We start from the raw sequence: 16,936 nt of genomic DNA on the forward strand, positions 1-16,936 counted from the left end.
AGATTTCTATGAATTTTTGCCATGAAAATTGTCCTGTGAAGATCGGCTCATTGAAGTCATAAAATTTTGACCCCCTCCCATCCAAGACATGGTTGACCACCCCCCAGAAGATTTAAGTTCCTTTTTCGGGATGCAAATGGAATGCAAGACTTGTTTCATATCAAGCTATGCATTAAGAGCTGCTAAATAAGCTATAGTTTAGTGTTATACCTAATATAGTAGAAGATTGATACATTTTTGAAGTCGTTCATTTTCCCATTTTAAAGCAATTTCTCTCAAAATGTCTACCTCCTTCATAGCTGCTGATGTCAATTTTTAAATAAGCTGATTAGTGGCTTTCAAATGGCATATTGTACACGGGCAGAGTGTCTTTATTTGCCGATTTGGGAAAAACTGCCGTTCGCCTTAGGGGGTAAAGGGTTAACAAAAAAAGAGAACATAATGAGGCTAGGAGCCAGCGCCAAGCGATGAGGGTTTGGGTAGTAATGTACAAACTGTAGATAGAGTGTAAAGGAAAGAAATTAACTCCGCAGTTGCGAAGTTGAAGCCTAAAAAAATTTCGTCAACGGAATATCAACTCATGATCTCACTGTGTTTATTCTTGTTTGATGGGAGTATTGAGTAGCGTTCTCCGTTCTTTTTCCAGTTTCGTTTCATTTTTTCTTGAACAAGTAGACTTTCCGCCATCCTAGTTTCGCCCAGCAGAGAACCGCTGGACGACACGGCGTCGCACAAAACCTGAAATGTAAATAAGTGGTTGTTAGTGTCTTTCGTAATAGTGGTAATCAAATTCAGCTCTGATACGTGGAGTGATGGCGCGAGTCTGCTCGCTGAAATCAACCCTACTGTTAGGCGTAGTTTCTGCTGTTGTGACTTCGTATTGTTGCTGTAAAGAATTCCAGTCTCCTAAATTTCACAGAAACAATTTGTCAGAATCTGGAAACAAGTTACTTTCTTTCCAAACGAACACCTTGAGATCTGAAGGAGACAGATTAAGCAGTGTTGGTGAGTGAGTGATAGATTTCTCAAATCTTGTCAGCTTTTAAAGCCATTCACTGTAGTAGAGTGCCATAAACGCAGTATAATTCAACTGAGAATTCTATTGCATGGATATAAGACATAAGATAATTTCATACACGTTTGATAACAACACGTTTGGCTTATTTTCTTTCGAAAACGAAAACTGAATGGGTGACAATGTCTTATTGCAATTGCTGTGCAGTGCTTTTCTACATCGTCGAGATGGATTTTACTGTATGACTTTTACAACTTTTTTGTTACTTTATCTCTAGAAATCAGATTGTGTGCATGTATTCCTTTAACCCGCATTTCTAATATTGTTTTAATTCGGCGTAGATATTTCATAAGGTATCAGTAGAGCTTCAGGTCTTTTCTCTGAAGTAGTTTTTCGGTTTCTTGCGGAAGTCGTGTTCATCGGGAATGTTTTAAACTTTTTTTTCCTTTTTCAAGCTAAGAGTTTTTTCATCTGATAGGATTTCTCTGCAGGAAACAAACCTTACCCGGGGATTGCTATCTGACAGGGGTGTTATCAAAACCTGTCGTTAGCAAATTTCTTTCTGGGAGTCTGATAACAAGCCCTGAACTTATGTTAGCCCAAACGCATTTTGGTAGATTTTTTTCGGGAAGGCTTATCATCATGGGGCGCTTATCATTGAAATAAATTTTGTATCTGAAACATTTTTTGGTTCATACAAAGCAGAATAAAGCTAAAGCTCTACAAACGAACATAATGATAAGAAATCCAAGTCTTACAGTCCATAAGTAAACCTTACGGGTATCTGAGGCATACTCTAAAAACAAAGGTAGAACAAGGTGAACAATAAGGGGCTTATAATCGGAAAGAAAGTTATATCTTTCTTTAAGAGCGTTATTATAAGCCCACGTTTTGTGTGGAGGGGGCGGGGGCTTATTTTCGGAAGGAGTTCTGCGTATTAGTTTTGAATGGGCGTATTTCTATGGGACTTATTTTTCTTGAGGGTGGGAGGTGGAATTTAACAGTACACCCCAAGGTTTTTTTCTACTTCCCTAGAATCTTGTTTGTTTGCCTCTAACATATCTTTTTCGTCACGTTCGATTGAGCATGAAAAAGAACGCTGTATTCGAGGACGTTATCTTAACCGAAAAACTTCGCTGGTCTGTCTTTATTTTACAGCCGTACGAACGAAACTCACACCTTTGAGCTACGATGGTTCATTGGGCTGTTTACACGATATTCCGATACCAAACAGGACATTAGACACTTCATTCACACCCCAACAAGAAAGAACTGTTCTCATGGAGATATTCAACCAAACAGCTGGTTATAATTGGCACGACAACACATACTGGGGAAATTACTCAGTATCTCACTGCACCTGGTATGGAATCACATGTGATCGTACCTTACGCTACGTCATCAGCATCTCTCTTACAAACAACAACTTAGATGGGACTCTTCCACCAAGCCTGTGGAAGTTACGTAATTTGCTGGGCTTGTGTATTAAGGGCAACAAAGGGTTGTCAGGCCATCTCAGTAACATCTTGTCTGCCAATATGACTACCTTACTACGCGTGGAACTTGCCTTTAACAATTTGTCTAAAGAAATTCCTGGTAAAATTTTGGCCGGTATGAAGTTGCTGGTGAAACTGCAACTTTGCTGTCAAAAAGGAAGCGGTCTTGATGGAGAAATACCAGAGGAAATCGGAAACTTGACGGAGCTACAAGTTCTTAGTCTTGGGGGAAACCTGGGGTTGCATGGTTTAATTCCGAAGAGCATTGCAAAATTGAAAAAACTCTACTTTTTTGATCTTGAAACTGCTGAGTACTTCAGCGGTTTTGAAAACTTATTCAACCTGTCATCTTTACGTTACATGCATCTTTCTCTCGCTGGACTAAGTGGAACTTTACCTGACGAGTTTGGATTGTACTTTCCCGAAATGATCGAGTGTCTTTTGCCAGGAAATAATTTCTCTGGAAACATTCCTTCAACGTTGGGCAACATGACAAACTTGCTGCGTTTAAACCTGGCAAGAAACCGTTTTTCAGGAAAAATCCCAAAAAGCGCTGGTTCAATCCGCAAGCTTCAAGTTGTCGACTTCAGTGGGAATCAGTTGTCATCGTTCGAGGAAGAAATTTCGTTTGAATCAATTAAAGTACTCCTTCTTGCTAACAATAAACAGCTCACTTTGTCTTTGGATGCCCTCTTAGAAGCGATGGAACCGGCCAAAGAATCCTTGCACATTCTTAACATCCGCGACTGCAATATTTCTGGCACGATCCCTGCCAAGCTTTGGGACTTCATAAAGTTGGTATCTATAGATCTGCGACATAATATGTTGACTGGAAAGCTTCCGTTGATGGGGTCGTCCGAAGTGTTGTATTTCCTACACGACATCGATGTGTCCATGAACAACCTTTCCGGGCGAATTCCTGAACATTTTGTAGATTTGCCTTCTCTGGAAGTTCTAAATGTCTCAAAGAATCCTCACATGCATGGATCTGACAAGGCAGGTGTAACGTTGCCTGATTACATGACGGTTGATTTTACGACTTTTAGCCACAGAAATCCTTCTGATAAGTTCAAGTGTCCCAATGCTCGTCTCATCTATAACAACGGACTTGTGGTTTTAGATCCTAGTTATTATCATTACCGTCTGTGCATTTGCGATGTTGGATACTATGGCTTAGGTAAAACTTGCTTACCTTGCATGCCAGGTGCAGTGTGCAAGGATCAAATGCTTCCTGTTCAGAATATGGTCATCAAAGCGGGATACTGGCCGTCATCACGTGATCAGAACGTGACTCATCTTGTTGACTGTTCACGGGCTTTGGGCACAAGCCCCTTAGTAAACACGTCTTGTAACCCAACGGGCGCTTGTGACTGCTGGATTGGACGGGTCATGGAGGAAGGAAAGATGAATGCCAGAACATCCACCGTCTGTAATAAGTCATGTCTTTGCCGTACAGGTAGCAAAGAACGGTTTTGTTCACTCTGTGAAGATGGCTATTACAAACAAGGGATCCTTTGCTATGCCTGCCCCAAAACTGAAGCCAGCGTCTACATCTTGGCTGCACTTACTGTCGTCACTACGGTGCTGTTAATTCTTGCGTTTTTCCTGTACGAAAGAAAGCGCTTTCTTGCTGTAGTACTTGTCTTCTCAGAAATAATTTTGTTAGCAGCGTTAGCCATGCTCCACATCATTCCAGGCTGGCTGCTTGAACTCAACACAATAGCTCTCTTTGTTGGTTTAGCTGAAAGAGGTAACGCCGCGCGAGGAATCCTTAAGATCAGCGTGTTTTATTTCCAAACTCTGGACGCTTTAATTTCCAACTATGATATCTGACCAAAAGAAGTTCTTGAAACTCAACGCTATATCAGCAACGTGTTTAACTTGCATTTCTCAGGTTTGGCGTGTGTGATTCCTAGCTTGTTTACACCACTCGGTGAGCTTGTGTCACTTATTCTTTTCCCTGTCGTCTGTATCTTGGGTATTTGGTTGTACTATGGTCTTGGACACCTCTTGTTTGCTGTTCTTAGACTTGACAATTCGCAAGAAAGGCGATTTCGATTACGGAATACCTGTCTACAACTGTCCATCGTGTCTCTTAACCTCACCTATTTTCCCATTGTCAAGAAAACAGCTTCTGTCTTGGCTCGCTGCGGAGAAGACAACGATTATCATTACCTAAGAGAGGCACCATGGATTGAGTGCAAAGGTCATGTTTACACCACACTACAAGTGTTAGGCTGGCTTGCAATGGTACTTTATGTGACTGGGGTCCCGTTTGGAGTGTTCTTACCTCTCCTGCGAAAAAATAATGTTGTAAAAAGAGACGAGCTGCCTCCACAAGAACAAGAAACTTTGAATAGTTGGCTAGGTTCTATCTACCTACCATACAAGAAAGAATTCTGTTCCTATTTCGAAATATTACTTCTGGTAAGGCGCATGCTAATTGCATTCTCTCTTTCCCTTATCACACGCACTTCGTCATTTCAGACGATTGCAGTTTGCTTTGTATTGTTGATTTCCCTGTGCTTCCAGCTTCTCTTCAGGCCGTTTAATGATTCTTACCGAAAGATTCCTTTGGAAAACACAATGGAAGCCTTGGTTCTTTTGACCTTGCATTTCTCTTTTGTGAACATCAGATACGCAGTTCAGAAACCGGAATCTTCTGCGCCTATCGTTTGGATGCTGGTGACAGTGAATTTATTTCTCCTTTGCGGAATGGCTCTCTCGATAATTTTACTCCTTGGCAGGGGACATGTCGTAAAAATGCCTGTTGTGGCAAATGAAAAGGTGGTAAATGACGAAATCGCACCAGTCTATCAAAGAGATTCCCCTTTGTCACTGCTGATTAGGAATGGACCCGAAGAACAATATGGGACGTTTAATATTTCACAAATTTAAACTATGTACAATGGAGTAATCAGAAATGGTGACATGCTTACGTATTCTGATGCAGAAAGGAGAAGCGAGGTCGAGTGTTTATGTAAACCCGATGCGCCAGCGAGGTTTTATTTACATAAGTATTTTCGTATTCTTCAAAATTTTCTCCAGCGTTTGCATTCTTTAGGTTGCAAAGCATGTTTGATATAAGCGGTATGCATCGTACGGTTAGTGAAGGCGGTCGAATATCTTTCCTTCACTCCCGTTTAGTCACCGGAGTTTTACCCTATAAAACTGACCATATTATTGAATCTAACGTTTTTTTTTATATATAATCATTATAAATCATAATAACAAGTTGCGGATCTCAAATGTGTTCCCTCCGTTGATGTTTCTGTATTTAGGGACTGTGCAATAATTACCTGGAGGCGGCGGGGGGGGGGGGGGTTGGAAAATTAGAGGGGGGCATAGGAGAAAATGACAACAAGAGAGAGAGGGGGTGGTTAGATGTAAAATTTAATACATACAGGGAGGGGGCATTTCATTCCTTTTTGCAAACTGGAAAAGTAGTGGAAGAGTTATTAGAGCTCAGATATAAATACTAACATTGTGATAAAACTGACAAATTTATCAACTCTAAGGTGTTCTGATCTATGAACTGTTGTTTTCCTATCTATCATGCAATAGGAAAGGAATGCCTCTGTTATATATGTTAAAACAGTGCGACTTTATTGGCACTAGGATGTAATAAAACAGGAATTTGAGACTTTAATTAAAAGTTGCAAAAGTAGCACTATAATGTTATTCAATGAAAAAGAAAGATGCCAATGTTAGCATACATGGCATCATAATTTAGCAGAATGAAAAACCCAACTGTTGAAATTTTAATAGCAATACAAATTTAAAGTATGATAAATAAAAGACAGAATGATTAAATTGAGCTTCACTGAAACAGTCCAGAGTAAGTTCATAACCAAGCTCAGAGTCCAGTGATTCTGATGACTCTTCAAATGAAGAGTCATTTGAAGTGATGTTTGTACCGGAGGAAGAACTCCAATAAGTAAACTAGGTATGAGGGAATCAATGGGAGGAGACTTTTTTCAAGGTGGGGTTAGCCTTAATATTATCATTATTTGGGGAGCTTGAAATCAATTTTTGCTTAATGAGAGGGGGGTATGACTTAGTTTTGGGGCATATTTCACCCATTTCCCAGCTTCCCCCCCCCCCCCCCCCTTCAGGTAGTTATTGCACAGTCCCTTATAACGATGAGGAGAAGATGATTGGCATTTAAATAGCAAAGTTTTTAGGTAAAGCGTCCCCATTTTAGGTGGTTTCGATTGATGTGTACGAAAGTCTTGTGCATTATTATTTTCGTGCACATAAAATGTCTGAAACCTTCCGCATTTAGAACCAACGTCAAGTTAAGCAACAGGTAACCGATGCTGGCTTTAAATATTGCTCGAACCATAGTTAACGGAGGGGAATGGTTATGAAACCCGACAAAGTCCCTTGTTGTGCTTTTGTTCACATTTTCAGCCTTGACCGTGCACAAAACACAATAACTGTTTACTACTGACTGAGAAACAAACCAATAGAAAAAGAGAAATATGCTTAACATCAAAGTTTTATATTGATGATTCGTGGGAAAACTCTCCCCTGGGATGCAAAAAATATGTAACGTCTTAACATGCTAAAACGCAATGACGCTTTTCATATATTTCTCATCTACTTGTAATCGTCACGTTCGTTCAATACTCATTACACACTTAAGTTGTGCCTTTTTCTTATTTTCCAGTGTTTGGATGCTCGGGGTCATTTTGTGTATATCATTTTAATGTGGCTTTATAAGGAGATCGAGGATAGCCATCATGCAAAAATAAACAAATACAATGTCTTCAGTAGAAAGAAAAAACAATGTGACAACTTTTGGAATCGGTTGCTAGACATTTTTAGCTTGGGCAGTTTGTTTTCCCATTACACATGACATTGTCGAGTACCATCACATGGTCTAAAGGGGACTGGTTATGACACCCGGCAAACATCAAAGGAGCAAGATTTATGTTGGAAGGTCCACGACCGTGCACAATCTTTTGTGTTGCGCTCATACACTATGCATGAATTACGTAACCAACACGTTTCTATTGGTTAGTTCCTCAGTACGGAGTAAACAACTATTGTGTTTTGGGCACGGTCAAGGCCACAAAAGTGAACAAAAACATACAACAAAGAACTTTGTCGGGTTTCATAACCATTCCCCTCTATTAACTATGGTCTGAAATGGGGCAACGAACCGCCCAAGCTAAAAAGGTCCATTTCAGATAGAAATGGACAACCAGCATGCAATTAACACCGTTTATATATTAATTCACACAGTAACACTTTTATTATTAATATTATTATTAACGCATCCATAATCCGTATGCCAAAACCAATGAATAGTTTATTTCGCGCCTTCTGATTGGTAACTTAAGCCCGTGAAATCGTGTAATGAAATGGTTTACAATTTTCAAGCGAAATTACCTCCTCATAAAAGTTCCATGTCTTATCAGAAATTTACGATGTTTTTGTTTTTCTCGCTAGCAATTTTGACTGTTTTAGCTATGGCAAGCCATAAGCTAAAGTTCGTAAACAGCAAATGGTATAAACCGCACCCTTTTGCGACCTTTTGTAGTTCGGTAATCAACCTCCGCTATTCACCGCCACTTCGGTGAATATATGTCAATTATCACTTGCATGTGTCCGAATCAGCGTAATTGTGTATAATTATGCCACAAGTCCTATAAAAATGTATTCAAGGTCAACACAAATTGATTCAGGATCAGTCGGCTTGTTCGCTGTTCCAGTTTGTCAAAGACAATTTTAGACGAGAAAGGAAAGTTCAGGTAAGATTTTTGTTTTATTTTTTTTTTTTTTTTCGTCGAAAACGTTAGTTAAGTTTTCCGGCTAAGATTCAATAATTTCAAGTACCCCTTAAAATGAGCAAGGAGCAAGGACCAATTCCATTATTGTGAAACTGCAGCTTCCTTTTTGTACGCTTTTAGTCTTTGTTTATAAGTTCACTATTTGTTCTTAATTTTGAGCAGAACAGGAAATGAGGACCATTTTCGTTTGGTGCTGCCTCCTGGCTGCACTTATCGAGCCTTGCATGTCGGACATATACATGCATTTTCCACCAGGATCCAACAATCGTTTGAATGGCAACCAAGATAACGTCCGGAACGCAAACAGATTGTTTGATTCACAGGTAAGAAGTCTCGCCCATTCTTGCCCCTGAGCTATTCAGCTTAAAGTTCTTACTTGCAGTTGTCACTTGTGGAAAAACACGCACAAATTGCAAGATACAGACCAACAAGGTGTCAGAACTAAGCTTGAAATATGTTTAAAATAGTCCTAGAAATATGTAGCAAAACGAAGTTTGACATCCAGGAAGGCCATGAGAATTTAAACTTGTCATCTCAATTGAGACGTTAGCAAGACGTTGGACGCCAGTCTCTTTCCCTGAAATTTACGAAACTAACAACACTGTTTCGAGTAACTGATGTTTACTTTTTCAGAATAACGGCAAAGGCGGATACAATGTCGGAGACAAATTGGATGGTAACCCTGGAGACAATATTCAAGAATTCAGACAACTACCAATGGTAAGCAAAGAAAAAAAGAAACATTTCTAATGTACTCAAAAGAGATTTTGATTAGCCCGCTCTTTGAAACAACATTTTTTGAGCGCTTCTATTTGCTTTCGATTTGTCAGGAGTTCTACATGAGTGGATGCAACGCCAAGGCTAAAACTGAAGTAGAAATCATGTGGACAAATCAACACGGGACCGGCCCAAAGACTGATGACAGAGTGGAAACACAAGTTATCTTACAGTACATGTGTCAGGCGTATCCTGAGGGCGAGATGGCTACCAATGATGTGAACAGAGAGTTTGAGTATCATACCATTCGTAACGGTCAAACACTAAATACTCAGGATTTCAGAAACGGAAATAGAGAGAATTCTTATATCAGAAGGGACCGAGGACTTCACGAACCAGCCAATTATTATCAGGCGTATTTCCGCAGAGAAAGAAACAAAGGTGAGGGTACCATAACTGTTTTGAATAGCTGTGTCGAGATATGTTCAGTCAATTTTTGGGACTCTCAAAATGAAGAGAAATTTTATGGTGTTTTTATGTAATAATGTTATGTACAAACAGAAAACTAAAACTTGCTCGGGTTTCTTACTCTCTTCTCGGGCGTTACATAGGCGATAAGCAGATAAGCATAAGCGATAAGCATTTGCTCATTGGTTTTAGTCCTGACTGGATCACGGAACTACATTTAGGTCAAAAAATCTTTAAGGTGCAGGTTTTCCCTGGCACTTTGTAGTCCTGTTGACTCGCACTTTCCAATCCGATCGATTATGTGGATTCAATGCACGTCAGTTGAGAGTTCCTAATCTATGTACAGATAATAATATCGAAACATAAGGATTGACTATTTCAAATATTTCTACTGCGACTACTCCGAACAAATTCTTTGCAAATTGACCTATGGAATTTTAAAAGTTTTTAAATAGTTAATAATCAAAATGACCACAATTCTCTTGCCTTTGTAATGTACAGCTTGACTACATGAATACGTCGGAAAATTATATTTAAACCGAACTCCATTATTTTTATTCGTTAAATTTGCAGAAACGTTTGTTGGGGGCCTTGGTTAGAGTCGTCGCACTGTAATCCTCTTCGGGTTTTGGTCAATTAATCCAAATAAATTAAAGAGGCCTCATGCATCTCACTATTTATAGTAAACTTCCAGCGCGAAGCTAACACCTTTTGCTCGTGCCGCAGGTTTGTTTACCGCTGACCAAAAACTTAAAGGTGCACTGCCGATCTACACGCGACAAAACCTTGCTGGAACAAGAAGGGGCTTGGAGGTCCCCGAGGAGCGCGATTACTATCCTTATTGGGGCCCCACCCCGTGGAAGGACATTGCTATCATGGTCAGCAATAAAAAGACCGAGAATTTGATGAAGAAATACGTTAACAGTCCTCAATATGGTTACAAATGTGAGTTTAAATGCTGTTTTATGAACAGAACATTATTTAATTTTTTCAGCCGATCTGTAATAGACCTTTCCTGCATTCCACTTCATTATGAACTCGTTCTGGTGTTCATCCCGCGCTAGTGTTTGTTGGATGAGGGAAAAATCTATTTCCAGTTCATCACCTTGGCTCGAATCGAAGCACTCTATTTAATTTTTGATTGCTTTATTTCACTTGTGCGCCTAATTGACTGGCTGCAACTATCTACACACTCTTCGTTTGAGCGGTTTTCAGTTCAGAGTCGAAAATTAATTGGTTTTCCATCAGGCACGCTACACGATTGGCTTAGAAAACTCACGCCGCTTATTCATACACTTAGAGGCAACCAAAACCAATCGTAACTCTTTCGCACACATTTTCCCGCTCTTTTCGCCTGCTACGTGTACCTCGAGTTTTTATTAGCTCACTGGATTGTCTGCGTCCTTTGCGACTGGTCACAGTGTTTACTTGGGATTTGATTTTACGACATTCTATTTAAAACCGCTCTAACATTCGACAGTCACCGAAAAAGACAATCCTGTGCAGCAAAAAACACTCAATAACATTTTTTTCCATTATATTTAACTTCTTAGATATGTGTATTATGCCAAGCACACTGAAAGATAACCCGTCCTGCCCTCGAGACAATGAAAACGCTCTCGCCAAACACTGCGTTGCCAAGTACATCACAGCAAATTCGTGTGCAACAGCTGGAGGGAAGTGGACAAAGTTTATCACAAACTACGAGGAGAAAACAGCTGGAGTGTTGAGCACGTGCTATAACATGGGAGATATGAAGCTTGCACGAGGCGTACCATACGAGCCCCACCTGATCTCGCAAGGAGCTAATGGAGAAGTGCAATATGTTCTTCTTCACAAACCCCCAGATGTGATCTACGCCCCATCCACTGTCGTTAACCACAACGGAATGAACATGGAGGGAAAGTTTTCGTCGTACAAGTGGAAAGTTCCTTGTTTCCCAACCAACACCACTCAACGCTGCGTGTTACGTTTAAGGTAAGGCAAATTAGCAGCAGTTACTCTTTCAAGTCCAAGGACTTGTCAACATGTTAGTTCTCCTTACTGAATGTTATAAAGTTTTCTTTATTTTACCTCTGAGATTTTGGCAGTACATACCCTGAAGGATGTTCCCTTAATAATTTAGCAATAGTCAATCTCCAAAGGCAGAAGAGTGAGTTCATTTTGGAGAATGGACAAACTACGCCATTTTATCTCGATCGAGTTCAAAACAACAGTTTTACCACACACTCGACTTTTATTTGTTGTATTTTGTTTCTACACGTATGTTAATCCTGTTCGTGTGTATACGCACGTAAGGCCCTTACCAATGAGCACCAGTGTTTCTTGTCCTTCACTAATTTTACAATCTCTCCCCAGCTCCCCCTTTTCTCCTTCTTCTCCCGTTCAACCGATTGTCTCCAACCCTTCCAGGGTCTTCCCCTCTTTCTTTTTACATCTAGAGTCCCAACTCGTAGCCACCCGTGGGATGACTATAAAATTCATTCTACATTCTGGATGTATAGATATCCTTTTTCATCAGTTCACTATGTTTCCACATTGTTTGTTTGCAGATACAACATTACCACTCCTGACGCTCCTCGTGAATTTGATGGCCGCAATAACTCGAAGTAAGTGACAATACATTTTAAATTTCTCAAGGAAAATAATGGGGGAGGATATCTTTTTAGAGTACATGACTTCGTTTTTAAAAATCTCTTCCCTGTAAATTTCAATAGCGAGAGTTGCTTTTTGGTTGCTACGTGAGAGGAAATTAAAAACTCCGTACGCAAATAGGTTAAAATCTCCCACCGAAATATAGTCCCCACCCCCGTTTATGCTTTTTGTTTATGTTTATGCTTACTTGTTTATGCTTCCTGTTTATGTTTATTCTTTAGACTTGTTTTTCTTGCCTCTGCAGGGTTAAAAATGACCCAAAAACAAAAGCAGTTGACGGTAAAACTGAGCTACAACTCGCTTTGAACACCGCGCAGCTCGCCCGAACATTCCAGGACAGAAGTCACGTGATCCTCCTAAAGCCACGAAATCATCTCCCTGCAAAATATCGGCAATCCAACATATACTACATCGGAGGAATGGGAAAGAGAGGAAACATTGTGCAGGCCTATCCAGCCATGGAATATCGCTTCACTCCTGAACGCATTACAGTTACAACACATGATGTGCTATGTTTCGTCTGGTCTGGTGAGAACACAATTATTTATTGTAAATTCCTACTATAATTTTACTAACTGGATTGCGCAGACGAACGTTGGTATGACGGTGAAATTAGATAGGATGGAAGAATGAAGAGGACAAATAAAATTGTGACTCTGAGATGACACTTCAGGGTTAGATTAACACTTCACTTCAGAATTAAGGTTTTGTGCATGTTTTCAATCTTGCAGGTTCAAACAACAATCAAAACAACGACGGTGAAGGGACAGCACGTAAGCAGACAGTTTGCCATAAATTTCTAAAAAAAGAGACATTGAACTTCAGTAAAAATACCGTTTAATAGGACAACTGCTTAGTTCAGTTTCGTTGCAATGTATTGAGCATACGGAACCTGAAACAAATCAGGGGATCTAGTGCCAGTGTGCATTATAACTACTTGGAATTAGACTTTAATGATTTATCTCTATTTTAGAAAACAGTCAGAAATGTATAGTAAATGGTCGAACCCTTGAGTATCAGTAGTGCCTCAAAGTTCTAAAATCCGCATGTTTCCTCGAGTCCATGGAAAGACGTATTGCCCAAAGTATTTCAATGCAGTAGTCTGGAAGGAAAAATAACCAATAATGCACGAACTTAAATTGATACCTTTTTTATTTCAGGAACGGATCGCACCAACGTGTGTTGGGTAAAAGAAGGATGCAGCTCTCTCAAGCCACCAGCTTGTCACAGCTTGCCTCTTGAAGTGGTTGACCATGTAAATGAATTTAACGCTGCAAAGTTGAATCTTCACCTCAACAAAGGCTGCTACACCGCTGACAACCTCCAGGCTCAGCTAAACAACGCCCCGGCTTCCTGCAACCCGCCGTGTTTTCGCATCACGAAGCCTGGGGAGTACTGTTACATGAGCACGCGCAATAACAACTTCTCCAACCGACGTCACATGGGACAGATCACTGTTATCCAGGCCTCCGTTGGGGCCTGATCCAATCCAGTCTATTAAATACGGAGTTAAATACCTTCATTGTTTAATATGAAATAAACATGAAAATCAGTTGAGACTTGTGTGAAGTGTGTGATCTATTTGGGCGGTACCCGAGATAATCTAACAGTTTTATTTAAGGTTGTCCACTTTAACCATAGCAATCATTATTTTAAGTTTAAAGAAATTTCTGTCGTCGTAAATCCTTTATTAATTGTCCCACGTACATTTTCTGTTAAACGCTGCAAAAGGACAGGAAAACCACATATTAAAATCGTAAGCAAAGGAAGTTCTTGACCGGAAACTTAGGCTGACCAAGATAGAGAAAACATTCCCTCCTCCTTTCTGCTTAACCTTGGACTTCTCAATGTAGGTTCACCAGCTTAGTTCGAATTTGAAATTTCTTAATTCCTCTCGGTAATTTTCTGCCGTTAAAATCCAAGTTGGTGACTATGCAATAATATCGCATATTATAAACCATACTGCATCCCCACTAAGTCTAAAATTAAGGTGTTGTTTTAGATCAAAAAAAATCTCTATTTTAAGGCAAAGGTGTCTGGGGCGAAGTTTATGAACAGCTTATCGATAAAAATGTTCGTCGATATAAACACTAAACGAGTGAAAAAATGATTTAAAAGGACATAATCAGCTTTGGGACCGCGCTGACCTGGACACTAGTTTTCTCACTTTGAAAAGAGTTCACTTCAACCTGAAATCAAAGATACGCGTTGAGTACATCTAGAAATCCGCTTCAATCTTCGCAGTATTTTGCTTGATTTACAATTGTTTACTGACAAACCTGTTTTTGGGTGTGCTTTTGCTCATCCTATGCTATCATTTTATCACATTTGGTTAAAAACAGTATGGATCGCGTCACTGTGATATGCAGATTAGCTATGAACTGATATGTAATGCGCATGTGCACCTGCTGACTGTATCCTTTAAAATCGATATGAGCTGTCCTGTTGACCCTATCGTGATGTCCTTCCCGTTGCCATCTTTAATTGAAAAGGCGAGAACTCGAGAAGGCAATGGAGACTAATGTTGTGTTCAGCACTGTAGTCCAGGTACCCAAGTTCTGGTGTGAGTATTTGAAAAAAGGTGTGTTCACATTAGTGCCCAGCGAGAATCTTAGTCGGGCACCGTGCTCGGGCATCAAGTGTGAACATAGCCTTAAGGTGTGTTCACATTAGTACCCAGCGAGAATCTTAGTCGGGCACCGTGCTCGGGCACTAAGTGTAAACATAGGAGGGTCCGACAGTGTTATCATCAAACCCGAGGCGGGAAGAAACAGGGACGAGCCGCACCCATGTCTCCTCCACAAAATGTTGCCTGTATTACTCGGCCTTATTGGGGTGATCTTTGCTGACATTATTGTATACATTTTGCTCAATTATCAATGACGAAGACATAATAATGAAAGACATGATCATCGCAGTTATACACACAACTTACGCAGTTGATATGTGATGTTGATATTTCTTATGTTAGTGAGTGAAATGTTGTAAACAAAGTTTCCCCCACATGCTTGGTTACATAAGCAAACTTTTTGGGCCAACTGTACAAGTACAGAGAAGTTTAAACACGCTCCAAGTTCCTGTATTTGCACGTCGTGCTTGTGCGTGGAGAAAGATTTAACAAAGGCCACGGGACATCACCGACGACGGCACGCGCAGGTGAAAACGAGAATGACTAGGTCGAGACCGCTGTCGTGTTGTCTGTTTTGAAGCCAAGATTGCTTCTTTGCTATTTTTAATTAACTGTAGCGGCTTTTAAAAACGACAGCTACTTCCCGGAATGGGAATTTGTGCGTCGTGAGAAAGCGAGAAATTCCCAGCTCATCCTCATTTAAGTCTCCCGGAAGAACACAGCCTATCCAATATCCAAGTTAATCAAAACTATAACAAAATTCTCGAACGTGATTGGCTATCAGCAGCCCGATTTGAGCATTAATTGGACAGTGTACGCGTCATGCTTGTAATTAGACAGTACGCGTCATTTTGCGCGCGCTGTTGCGGTGCACTTTGTTGGGAAAACTGCTGTGTTTTTCAGCACTCACAACGACGTTTAATAGTTCAGCGCTCAATCGATGGTTTGTTCGTTTCTCGAATTTTGTAATAGTTTTGATTAATTGGTAACAGGACATCGTGTCGTCCAATTCAGTTTGTAATCATACTCGTGATTAACAAATCGGACTCCCGCTTCGCGGTCGTCCGATTTTGTTAATCAATAGTATGATTACAGACCGAATTGGACTCCACTCAGTCCTATTACCATTATTAATCATAACAATTACAATTTCCTCAATGTGATTGGTGCATAAACTGCTGTATTTTGCTCTAATTAATCTGCAAAGTTGTAATCGGACAGTGTAATCGGACAGTTGGCTGTAATCGGACACCTGTAATCGGACAGTTACATGAGCCAATCATTTTAAGTCCTCTCCACTAAATCTACCAATCACAACATTGATTGCAATCACTATAGTAACCACTGACTGAGACTGACTTTGTAAAATTGTGGAGGTTTAGTCTCTGGTGACTGTTTTGAAAGAGACTTGACAGCCATTTTGCGAGCTGTTCTCCATATTTTATAATTATGATATTTAAAATGACAATACAAAGCTCTTTATCAAATGAAACTTTTACTTTTGTGGGAAATTGTAATTGTTATGATTAATTGGTAATAGGACATCGTGTCGTCCAATTCAGTCTGTAATCATACTCGTGATTAACAAATCGGACTCCCGCTTCGCGATCGTCCGATTTTGTTAATCACTCGTATGATTACAGACCGAATTGGACTCCACTCAGTCCTATTACCATTATAAAACGTGCATTCCTCTTTACTTAAGTATTAGCGCTCGAACAATAACTTGAATTGTGTTCTTTAGTATAAGGGAGTATTTTACTGAAACGATTTTGTGCAATAACTTGTTAATTATACTATCAAATGTAACATCGAAGATTAAATTTTAGAAATTGAAATGGCTTGTTCACATAAATCTTATATTTCATTTGCGTTTTCATTATGGCTTGTGGAGAGCACAAGAAAGGCTGTCCTTGTCGTAACAACACTGACTTGAGCTCCTAAGTCGGGTTCAGACTATTCCGCACTCGCTTTCGAGCCCTCTTTTATATTTCGCCAACTTGCCTCGCGCGTTAAACACGCCATGTATTAACGGACCCACTAATATTGCTCTTAGAGCGGAAAAACGTGCTGTGCAGGTTTCCGCTCGTCCCTAGCCGTACTTGAGGTAGTAATGCTGGTAACAATGCAGACTGTAATGGTGGAAGAAACATCGGAC

General features: G+C 40.1%; 2 protein-coding genes across 3 annotated transcripts; both read left to right on the forward strand.

The window, feature by feature from the left end:
* Positions 1-37: 37 nt before the first annotated feature.
* LOC145478313 (uncharacterized) lies at positions 38-7,866 on the forward strand. Its single transcript, XM_081456287.1, has 2 exons — positions 38-1,005; positions 2,174-7,866. The coding sequence occupies exons 1-2, from the start codon at positions 813-815 to the stop codon at positions 4,342-4,344; spliced, it is 2,364 nt and encodes a 787-aa protein (XP_081312413.1). The 5' UTR covers positions 38-812; the 3' UTR covers positions 4,345-7,866.
* Positions 7,867-8,204: 338 nt separating this feature from the next.
* On the forward strand, positions 8,205-13,677 carry LOC145478314 (protein DD3-3-like). 2 transcript variants are annotated; one of them, XM_081456288.1, is made up of 10 exons: positions 8,205-8,270; positions 8,472-8,632; positions 8,943-9,029; positions 9,140-9,467; positions 10,221-10,439; positions 11,048-11,471; positions 12,047-12,103; positions 12,394-12,677; positions 12,881-12,922; positions 13,310-13,677. In XM_081456288.1, the coding sequence occupies exons 2-10, from the start codon at positions 8,480-8,482 to the stop codon at positions 13,630-13,632; spliced, it is 1,917 nt and encodes a 638-aa protein (XP_081312414.1). In that variant the 5' UTR covers positions 8,205-8,270; positions 8,472-8,479; the 3' UTR covers positions 13,633-13,677. The 2 variants fall into 2 exon arrangements, with proteins under 2 accessions (XP_081312414.1, XP_081312415.1); XM_081456289.1 differs by lacking the exon at positions 8,205-8,270 and having other exon boundaries at positions 8,399-8,632.
* The last annotated feature ends 3,259 nt before the right edge of the window (positions 13,678-16,936 follow it).

This window comes from Orbicella franksi, chromosome 2 (genome assembly GCF_964199315.1).
Source record: "Orbicella franksi chromosome 2, jaOrbFran1.1, whole genome shotgun sequence".
Lineage (NCBI taxonomy): Eukaryota > Metazoa > Cnidaria > Anthozoa > Scleractinia > Merulinidae > Orbicella > Orbicella franksi.

Coding starts and splice junctions, on each gene's coding strand:
- LOC145478313 (XM_081456287.1), top strand. CDS start 813: ATGGCGCGAGTCTGCTCGCTGAAATCAACCCTACTGTTAGGCGTAGTT. Junction 1,006..2,173: donor AGACAGATTAAGCAGTGTTG/GTGAGTGAGTGA, acceptor TTTATTTTACAG/CCGTACGAACGAAACTCACA.
- LOC145478314 (XM_081456288.1), top strand. CDS start 8,480: ATGAGGACCATTTTCGTTTGGTGCTGCCTCCTGGCTGCACTTATCGAG. Junction 11,472..12,046: donor CGCTGCGTGTTACGTTTAAG/GTAAGGCAAATT, acceptor GTTTGTTTGCAG/ATACAACATTACCACTCCTG. Junction 12,104..12,393: donor GATGGCCGCAATAACTCGAA/GTAAGTGACAAT, acceptor TTGCCTCTGCAG/GGTTAAAAATGACCCAAAAA.